The sequence below is a fragment of the Rhipicephalus sanguineus genome, chromosome 6 (genome assembly GCF_013339695.2).
Source record: "Rhipicephalus sanguineus isolate Rsan-2018 chromosome 6, BIME_Rsan_1.4, whole genome shotgun sequence".
NCBI classification, from domain to species: domain Eukaryota; kingdom Metazoa; phylum Arthropoda; class Arachnida; order Ixodida; family Ixodidae; genus Rhipicephalus; species Rhipicephalus sanguineus.
The window spans coordinates 145,600,294-145,611,528 of record NC_051181.1 but is presented as its reverse complement, the minus strand read 5'-3'; the positions used below and the strand labels follow the sequence as shown (position 1 = coordinate 145,611,528).

The 11,235-nt window shown below is 43.0% G+C and overlaps 1 protein-coding gene across 1 annotated transcript in view; it reads left to right on the top strand.

Annotated features, from left to right (window-relative positions):
* Positions 1–11,235, top strand: part of LOC119396681 (centrosomal protein of 97 kDa) — a 140,121-nt gene that overhangs the window by 5,606 nt on the left and 123,280 nt on the right. The window contains exons 4-8 of the mRNA XM_037663982.2: positions 148–203; positions 270–371; positions 2,131–2,244; positions 2,795–2,877; positions 5,255–5,338. Coding sequence (XP_037519910.1) covers positions 148–203; positions 270–371; positions 2,131–2,244; positions 2,795–2,877; positions 5,255–5,338 — 439 coding nt within the window. The remainder of the gene's footprint in view (positions 1–147; positions 204–269; positions 372–2,130; positions 2,245–2,794; positions 2,878–5,254; positions 5,339–11,235) is intronic.

Here is an 11,235-nt window from a genome sequence, read left to right as displayed (position 1 = left end):
CAAACCTCCCGACTCTCCCCTACAGTTCTCTACCACTTAGAGTTCATGCAATAAATTTTGGTTTTGCTATCTGAACATTTAGCATAATGTTAGCCTCATAATAAATTATGTCTGTGTCAAGACATTGCGTTTTCATCGCATGTGCAGCGCTCAAGGATCTTAAGTACCTGGTCTCCGTAAACCTGTCGAATAACAGGATAAAGGTGAGTGCCCTTTGGTCGCTGTCCATCCACTTGCAAACATGCTTATCTGTCCGCTGCGTCATGCAGAGTCTGCAAAGCATCCAGTACTCCACTACCCTTGTGTACCTGGACCTATCCGGGAATCTGATACCTTCACTGATCGACCTCACATCGCTGACTCGGTTAAAAGTAAGTTGTCCTTGTTATGCGGGAAAGCAAAGTGTGTGGCATGCCATTTCATTGAATTTAATTGAATGAAATGAATGAAAAATTTCAGGAGAACAGAATAACGAGTTTTGGTATATTTTTCTTCTTATTTTTTTCATGAGAATGAGCATTCAATACATAGCATACAGGACGAAAATATGGAATGGTCTTCACAGGTTCAATAATCTAGCCTTGCACATGTGTTTAGGCAGTCTCACTGGTTCAGTAATGTAGTTTAGCACTTGTGTTTAGACAATCATTTTAGTTCTACTTATTGGCTCACTTATTGTTTGAATAGGCTCACTCACTGGTTGAATATTTGATAGGATGAATGGCTCACTCACCGGATGAATCATGGCTCACTCACTGATTGAATATGTGACAGGACGGATTGTGTGGTTTCTGTAGGTAAATAAAATTACACACTTTAGTCGATGCTGCAAAAACATAAGCTGTTCTGGCCATGCACCAATTTCGAATAGTTTTATCTCAAGGTGACCCTTGATGGAACTGCTTGTCCTTGAGGAAGCGGGCATGCTACGTAATGAACATATATAGAGTACCACCAGAAGAGCTTGCGCACTTCAATATTTGCGCAGTAGCATGTATTAAACAAACACACTGCAGGGAACGCAAATGTGAGTCTACGTCCTTGTGCTGACTGTGGCAGCTTCATTGGTGTTTTGGCGACAGCTGACTAAATGACATGCATGCGATGCAGCTCATGTCAGCTTATACTGCGAATCATTCGTAGTGCTCTCTTCATATTGTGCATGCTGTTACTGGACCGACTGGTCACTTAATTAATTGACCATGTTGAAGTTGCAGCACATGGATGAGACATGCTATGCACGCTGCAATTTAAATGTATACTATAACCAAGTCACGTGACTTTCAGTTCTATTGCAGATGATTGGGTGTTATGGTCTCAAAGCCACAATTCACCATTAAGAAACTTTGCAGCTGGGAAGCTTGACATTAATATTCATAATCTACAGTTCTTTAATGTTCAGCATGATCTTGCCGTACAAAATGCTTTCTCTTTTTGCCCCTTTGAAGAACAGTTGCTGCAGCTAAATCTGGAACCTGTGGCCTCCTACAGAGCAACTGAATTCAACATACATTGAACTGTCATGGAAGCTTGTAGGTGGCTTATGTCTAAGTACATGCAAAAGTGTCTGCTACAGGCTTGTTGAAGAGTCATTGAATAAGGGATGTCTCTGGTGTCCATGCTTTGACAATGGGAGTCATCTTTGTTGTCGTGGCGACTGCCAGTCCTCTTGTCAAAACGTTGACCCCTGTAACATGCTTTTACATCTGCCTTTTTAGGACTGCTACAAACTTGTATTCCAAGTCAAGCATAAATAATTAGTGGCGTTATGTTAACATCTCACATTACTCGTGCGCTCATACCAAAGGGCTCTAGCCATCTGGCTTGCTGAGGTTTCAGAAACAAAGGATCAAAATGAAACATCTTTGTTGCATTGTTCACCAAATTCTGACTGCTACTGGGTGGGATGTGCCTTGTAGTTACTGTTACTCGTATTATTCTATCTGTTCCGCTCATGTCGTGGGCATCTTAGTTTTGGAAGTTGGTCTTGGACTGCCTTATATGCTTTGTTTCAGCATTGATGGCAGTTACCACTGTTATGCTAAAAGTACAAGATCTTGTTTGTTGCTGCACTGATGTGTTGCTGGAGACAGCAAGACTCAAATATTGTTGTACTATATTCTTTCACAGACACTTCTTTTGAAGAGAAATGAGATTACGACTCTACAAAAAGCACAAGCATACCTTCCGAGCGGGCTCTGCGTTTTCTCAGTTGCGGAGAACAAGATTACCGACCTTACAGAGGTATGCCTTTTCCTGAATTTGTGCTTGCCTATTCACTAAATCTGGTGCAGGCTGCTCCAGTTTTTGTGATGGACAGCCTAAACTTGCTGTTGCATGTTAAATATAACTTAACCAACTTGCTTGTACACACCCTATCAGGCTGCTGCTCTGAAAGTGACGCATTTAACTTAAAAAACCACAGCGAGCTGACATTGTAGACGCACATCTTAGGCCTCGGAGATTTGTCTGGGATGCTCACTCCCAATATCTTGTAGGAGTACTTTATTATGTAACATGTGACTTAAGCAAGCATGTAAGCAAAGTATGCTGCAGTAACCTGCTGAACTGCTTGACTTCTTTCACGGCCTTTATTGGCTCATTCTTGTTGGGACATTTAGGTCTACAGCGACCTGAACTTTGGTGTTAATGCGTCTTCCGCTCTTGCTCCTGCTCCTCGTGGCATAGCGTAACTATCGCGAACTGCGCCGACTGAATTTGCACTATGACAAAGCTCCTTTTTGGCACAAGTGCTGACAGTGATCTAGTACCTCCTATCCTACGTTTTCTGCAGGTGTCCTTCCTTTCGCATCTCTCATCTTTGGAGAGCTTCTCTATTGGTGGGAACCCCTGCGTCAACATGACTGGAGGCATTGTGTATCCTTGCCGGATTCCTTCGTGCCTGTTTTGCATGGTTTTCGGCGAACAATCACTTAATTACCTCTTGGAAATGGTTAATCTTTCACCGGAAGTGTACAAGAAAATTCAAGTTGGTGTTTAGAATGTCAAGCAGAACTATGTGCCCTGTTGACATGGCAGCTATGGTGTTGTGCTGCTAGCAAACAACCGCACCTTCTTATTTTCGTTATGTAAAACAGTTCACTGGTAAACACATCCTACGGCAGACAACTGCACTGCTTTTGGCATGCATTAGGAACTGGTTTAAGTTTCATTTTATTGCTTCCATAGTAATACATATGTAGAGGAGAAGCTATACGGAAAGAGGCCCTGCAGTTGGAAACTGCAGTATCTCTTGTTAGTAGCTACATATTCATTTATAGCTAAAAAGGCTGCAAATACAAAAATATGCAAAACAGTTATACGATTTTCACAGTGTTAAAGCAATATGTAATAGCACAACACTTCAAAACATAAAGAAAAAGGAAGGAAAAACATACACCAAAGAAGAGATGCAGTCTACAAAGTAATAATATAAGCTTTTAGTAAATGCTCTACAATGACAGTGTACGTGAAGATTTCAGTTGGCTGTACTAGATAAAGATATGCTTAATCTTGTGTTGCGGGTTCAAGCCATTGTGGGCCCATACCATTAATATAGTGTTGGCACATATCTGATGACACAATAAGGGAAGTTGCAGAATTTTTGTGTTGATAATCTTTTTTTTTAATGCACCACTAAAATGTCAACCTTGTCTAATCGAATGCTTGAGGTGCCCATACTTCTCTGTGCTGGTGATTAAATAGATGGTCCTTGCATTAATAGCTATAGTGCTTTGTTAAAATAATTCTACTGGTGAAGGAATATCTGAAGTGTTGAACTATAGAAACTTAGCATTATACAGGGGACATTACAATCATGATGCGAGAAGCAGAACTGCTGACAAATTGGAGAACAAGATATGTATAACTGTGTTATAGAAATGGTTATTTACAGCTAATGTTCACAGATTGGGTAGCAAGTAACATTCTGCAAATCATATTTTTTGGCTGCCACTGTCCAAGTGCATGCCATCTTTATTGTAAAAGCATACCAGATTTGCGTAAGAACATGTACTAGCAGAACACACAGGAATAAAGCAGGTGCCCTAGTGTACAAGTGCTGAAGTAGTCATGCTTACTGGGGCACCACTGCTTATGTGTGCCTGCCGTTTGATTGAAATGTTAGTAATGTGTGGTGCACAAATTTAGAAATTTATTCCTTAGTAACGACACTGTCTTTGGTTCTGCTGAGTCACTTCTGCTGACATCACTCAGCTTAGTCATTGTCTTGTTTCATTAAGGTCACAGCATCTGTGTTTGTGCATTTTGAAACTGTTGGTGCATATAAAAAGTGTGGGTTTTTTTTTCTTTGTCATTATTCATCACTTGCAACATTGAAAATCTTCATGGCCAAGGCCATTTTTCTCAGTCATTCTTCACACATGTAAATAATGGTGCGTATAAAGTGTAAGAATGATACAGACTATTTACAAAGGAAGGAAGGAAGGAAATAACTTTATCCCGAGTCCTTCGAGTTGGTGAGGTGGGCCAAAGGACCCATCTAGGCAACGGCCGGGAGTTTTGGGGTCTTCGTGGCTTCCTCAGCACACTGTACAGCCCAGAGTCGATCCTTGAGGACGAGGCTGGGCAGCGCAGCCTCCCAATGCCTCTCATTTACAAAGGACACGGGTTACACTTTTAACAGGTCTAGAATGCCCTAATGGAAGCTTTTGTAGGAAAACAGTATTGTACAAAGACAGGACTGTAATCATAGCCAAGAAAGCCAGCGAGCTAATGAAGGAGGCACATTACGAAATAATCTTCACTGATGGAATCTTATTTATTAACCGGAATGAAATGTACAAGTTTACCTTTCCTGCTGCGTAAGACACGGTGAAATTCTACTCTTGATGTATTGATGTTTCGTGGGCGCTCTAGAGTGTGTTACCATCGCTCACTTTAGCCTTGGTTGCAGTATGATTTTCTTCGATATAGCGAGACGAGCGTTACCAGCGGGCACAGTATGCTAGCGGAACAGTAAAGAGAAAATGTAGTTTTATTTTAGTGCAGGGCTTGGCTGTGGTACATAGGTAGAACGCAGTGAAGCCTTTTTCGCCACTCCATTTATTCATTCCTGTGACAAGGTGTACAAGCTTAAGCCGCATTGTTTCTCTCATTCTGCTTTGCATTATTCTCATTCAGAGGCATTCCCATTCAAACCACTCTCATTAAAGATGTGGACAAAAGAGTGCCGGGGTTGCAAACCGCTTGAGGAGAGGAGAAGAGGTTAAAGGCCTTAATCGGTTTTGCACAGTGGTTTTGACTACAGACCCTACGTCATCAACTGGTGTCTCGGTCTCAGAGTCCTGGACGACTTTGTTGTCACACAGAGAGAAAGGTGAGCACTGTTATCTGTTGTGGCATCACCGTTGAGGAGCTCCACTTAGCACAATGTTATCTTAATGTTTGGAATGTTTTTCATGCAGTGCTCAGTTAAACTTGACCACTTATGTGTCGTTAAGTGCCAGCCTTAATTTCTGTGTGAAAGCTCTTGACGTGTGATGGCTATGGTTTATCTCTGATTATTGTTAAGGGGGTTTACGTGGGTCATTGAGTGGTGACAATAAGCGTAGCACAAGCATTTAGGGCTCAGATAGATGGGCAACTGGCTCATAGCTACACGATAGCGACAGGACATTTGAGCATGCCAATTTTTTTCTTCCGTGTAACAACAGAATTTCCTTTTTCTGATCATAAAATGAAGTTTTTTGATGTGCTAAAGTACTTCAATGCAGCATGTATGCATTACTCAGATAATTGCTTCTGGACTTAGTCTTGAAGTAGTCTTCAGTAGGGAGAGAAGGAGAGAATAATTGTAATTATAGATCAAAGCCTATCTGGTGAAAAGTGTAACCCTATCAAATCTTCACGTGAGAAGCTCCAGACTGAATAAAGTGTCTAATGTTAGCCTGCAGCCAAACTCGATTTTCAGAGAACTCTTTGTTGGGTTGGGGAATTATAAACAAACATACAAAATATGTAGATCATGCAGTGGTGCTTGTGTCTGCGAAGTATGAAACTGCTGCACTGCATGAAAACCGTTGAAGTTCCAAACAGATGGCCACGTGCCCTTCCTCTTGAGGGATTCATATTTCGTGTGAGAGCGAAGGTCACACGTGCAATTTTCCCTGCGTAATATGTGCTACTTGCAACATCACTGACTATGACATGCAACCCCACACAATCATCCAACCTGAATTGCCACCACTAGAAATGCACTGCGAAGTAGAATAAAAAAAGGCAGGCTAGGATCATTGCGTAAAAGTGATGTATTTTCATATGTTTACTCTAATACTGTATGTTACAGCAGAGCTGTTATGCTCGAGGTTGGTCACATGTCATAGGTAGAAAATTATCATCATCATGAAACGGCACACTTTCAGTTACCGCCCAAGCAATCTGTATAGATGTTTAACAAGAGAAGCTGAAATGGACTTAGTGCAGGTTGCGCCAATTTTTTTTACTTTCTAATATTACTTTTCCTAACTAGTCCTTGCACGTGTTTACATTATAAATAAATAATACTCTATATTTTTTTCTCTGCTGTATTTTCTTGTACTCCTGTGCAAATTCTATAGTGTAATGAAGATATGTGTATGCACGTGATGTATTTTGTTATGTGCTCTTAATTATTGTATATTGTTTTCATTGGGCCTGAAGATAGCTTTCGGCTATGGGTCTAACTACTTTTTGGTAACTTTGTAGGCTCTGTGTCTGCAAATAAAAGAATTTGAACTTGGAATTAGATTGTACCACATAATTCCTTTTCTGCATTAATGCTGCATATTTTCATTTGAAAGCGTAGAAGCAGTATCAGGATACCTTAACCTGGCCACATTTTTTTTTTCTTAAGGCTGGCTTGTGTGCACTGTACAGAGTGATGGTGTTCTCAGTCATGTGAAGTGCTATCTTACAAGTGTCTGGAAACATTCTTTGGTGACACTCCTGTGGTCAGTTCATACAGAACACAGTGATTCCACTCCTGCGCCAACTGCGCCAAATTGTATTTACTGCGCCATCCTGATAATATCGACAAAATTTGCGCCAAACTGCGCCAAAGTCTCGGGTTTGGGGGCGTCTATCACCGGCAATCGCATCGCCGGCGCGTCAGAACATGTGCAGCTCGATCTTGGGGCTGCCAATAAAGTCGCAATCATGGACCAAGAATTATTCCGCTGAATAAATAGCGCTCGCGCGTGCGTTCCGAGTAAGCCACGATGCCATGCACGGTGCCGACGCAGCTCCTGTTCTGCAAGTCGGCTCGACAGCAAAACGCGCTCTCCGCAGAGGCTCGTGACGTCTGGCCTATCGGTAGCGCGAAAGTGGGACGGCGATTCATCGGCGGACGTCGTCTGTTCCAGAAACGCTGCTGATAGCTCGTTTCAAGCGTCCCAAGGCACGTAAGGAAAGCAATGTTCAGTAATAACTACATGAGTGCCGCTAAAATGTCTGTCACTTCTGTATCCGGACATCGCGGAATGAAATGTGGGATCGCTCGCAGTAGATATATGGGACAATATCGAATTTTCCTTGCTTCGCGTTTATGGAAGAGCACGCGAACGGTGGAAACGCGTTGACACTTTTCCTCAGATATACTTTATCCATGGATCTTCATCCAGAACAGCTTTTTCGTAATTTCTTCCGCCAGCACGTCCGAGTTTGTAATCACTCTGCGGTAAATACCCCCTAAAAGGCCCTGCCCTTTCGAGCTCGTCAGTGCTAGTGTTCCGAATCGAATTCTTTGCTTGCTTTTTTAAAACTGTCATCTCATTAGTAAAATCATATCTCCTGGTCGGAGCAGCCGCAAATGCGCAGCTGTCAGTAGCGGGCCCGTCGCTGACGGCCCACAGTGAAGCGGCTACGCCATGTTACACGTCCGCCCCGCGCTTTCGAGGGTCAATAGCTGACGGTTAAAAAAAACTCAGTTTCGCTTAAGGGCGAAGCAATGAATGCGATACCAAAAAATTGTATTGTGAAACGAAATAAGACTAGCAGCTAACTCTTTTGGATCCGATCTCGCGTAACTCAACAAAACGCTGGCTTAAGGGAAAATGGCCCCTCCAGGAACCGAAGCGTTTTCATGCTCTGAGTTTCTAAACGCGAAGTAAGCGTTGAGAGGACAGCAAGTTTACGAGTCGTCTCCTGATGCCTCGAGATAGCGCGCGCGCAAGCGACTGCGCCCTTCGAACGATGTGCCCCCCCCCCTCCTTCCGCTGCCCTGGCGTCCCTTCGTGCTCCTTACGAAAGACGGGCGGGGCGTTTCCTCTCTGTTTGATGAGCAATTGACGGCAGGCCCGCACGCATGAAGATGTTATCTCATGCGCTGTCCGTGCGGCGGAGACAGACGGCCGCCTAGTTTAATCTCCGCTTCAGCCGCGTTCGTCGCCAGCGCTCGCGAGCTTTTACCCACGGCTAGAATGCGCGTGGTGATGTTATTAATTTGGCCTTTATACGGAAAATTACGGCAACGGCGACGGCGAAAATCCGCCGAGAGTGTCCATATAATTGCTATCGCAAGGGTCAATGTACGGGGCAGATTTTGCGCCCCCCCTCTTAGGTGATTAGGGGGGGAAACGGCCGCCCCCCCTGCCACCCCCCCCCCCTGTGCGCATGCCTATGCTCCTGAGATGATTTTTTCTATGAGATTTGCAATGAATCGAAATATTTCTAGCCTTCATAAGAGCCCCATAATAATACTCAGGTGCTTGAATGTTAATGCAATGTGCTTCTCTATTGCACTCCAGGATATAAAATTCGTTGCTCCAAAGTGCTCCCAGATGCAAAATTATCTGCTCCAAAGTGCTCCAAGATGAAAATTTTGCTGCTCCAAAGTGCTCCAAAACGGAAATTTTGCTGCTCCAAAAATTGCTCCAAATCAGAAGTCCTCGGTAGCATCACTGAGAACATGTAACCTGTTACAGCAGTCAGATTTTTCTTTTCCATGAATATTGTTACAACTTGTTAACAATATAGTACAAGGAGCCTGGTTTTCAGAGTGTATTATATTTGCTTCAAGGTATTAGAGTGGTGTTTTGTGCACAAGACAGAAATACACTCAAGTACTTTTGAGTGAGGTTTGATCCAGCTTGTGCACAAGACAGAAACTTGAGTAAGTACTTTTGAGTGAGGTTTGATCCAGCATGAAAATACCTTTTTTATATGTAATATTCATTATAAGCACACACTACATTGGTGAAAAAGAATATTTCTGCCGGGCCTATGCGAAGTAAACGTACGTTCAGTTCCTCCGAAATACATGTTTATTGGTGCAACTGGCATAAAAACTGACACTGGTTAAAGTCTTAAGGGACAAATATAAGTCAGCGTATCTGCTTGTGTCATCATCCTGTGTCAGTTCTTGTGCTGATAAACATAAATTTCAACAGAAACCATTTATCCCAAGTTATCAAGGTGGTTTCATGAATTCCTTCGATGTGCTAGCAAAGCATCTGCTGCTGATCTTGGCAGCACAATAATGGCTTACTGCACCAATTCATGGCATGTGAACAATTACAAATTGCACATGCATTTAGCACCAGCCTTAATGTGCAAGCATATGATCGTTGTAATACATGGCATGTTGACTTACCTGTGGGCCAGCTGAATGTACATGTGCATGCACGTAGAATTGGTGATTGTAAGTTGTGCTTGCTCGATATTTGATGTTTTCGTTAGTGGAAGACATATCTTAATGTGCAAGGAAACAATTGCTTGCTCTGCTGTTTATCCTATTTGTTTATTTATTTGTCTTTTTTTACTCATAGTAGGGTCTTGGATGGCAAGGCTAAATAGGCTGAATGTTGTCTGCCCTACTGATGCCTTGTCACCTGTACATTCTATATGTAGTCACTATAGTCGCAGCGTTTGCATTTCAGATGCATTATACAGTGAAACTTCGGTGATACGAATCTCACGGGACCACCAAAAATATTCGTATCATCCAAAATTCGTATCACCAGAGAGCATGGAAAGTTAGCATGCGACAAAAGAAAGCTGGCGTACATTTTCATTTATTGTCTTTCAGGGCCGCAGCAACGTCAGATGTCGGCAATCATACCAGAACTCGTACAAATACGGCCCATGCACGCGTATTTAATTAATGAACCAGGTGCGGTGTCATCCGCGAGAGCAGTAGCCCCTTCCAAAGTTTAGTATACTTTTTTGCATGACACCGGACTGCTGAATCGAAAGTAATAAAAGAAGCGCTTTGTTGCGATGGATCAAGGCCACAAAATTACAGAACCATGGTCCTGTGTTATGATTTTGTTATCGCGGAGGTGTTGGGAATATTTTTGGGGAGATTTACGGCCATGCCCGCACAAGTGTGACCTCAACGGTCGCGCATGTGGACGTTGTGAGGCCTGACTCCTTCGCCAATACCGTCCTCGCCTTCTTTCGGTCCTCGTCCACCTTTCATAGGATGTCTGATGCACGAGGCAGGCACGTGTAAATGCAGTACAACGACATCAGCCCTCGTCGACGCGTTAGAAAAAAAAAAAGCATGGCGCTAATATGCTCTGTAATCTAAACGCGAAGGCACACGGAGGCACATAAGAGCCTCAAAGATTCACGCACACAATCTCGGAGGCCATGACGCGTCTCTGAAATTTTATTCTGACCGTAAGAAAAGTGTTTTCTTTAAACCGTGATTCTGACGATTTGGCGGTGCGGCGCGCATGCCCACGCTTGCGTTGCCGCGCTCGCACGTGCTTGGCGCGTCTTCTGCGACAGCGTACGTTCGTATCAAACGTTGCTGGGTGAAAATCGGTTCGCAACAACCGTACTCCATTACATTGCAGGCAAATGGCATTGGCCGGGACCAACGAAAAATTCGTATCACCCCGAAATTCGTATGACCTGTGATCGTATCACCGAGGTTTCACTGTAGTAGAATAAGGTTCATTAAAATAAAGTGTAACGGAAAAAATCTTTAAACTTCAATATATCTCACAGTTCATCATTACTTGAAAGGACGTAAGAATGGGCTTGTTGGTGGCGATACATGGTGAAACTTGTGGCGCACAAAAAAGACACTGACAAGGAAGGTGACGACTGGACTTTGTAAGCGCATCATCCAGTCGTCACCTACTTTGTCCGTGTCTTTTTTTCTGCGCTACAAGTTTCACCATGTCATTATTACTGTGTTGGGTGCATTCAGATTTGACTGTAACAGGTCTTATTATCGTAAAACCCTCTAAATATACGTTCACATAACGTGAGTAATGTGGTCAATGA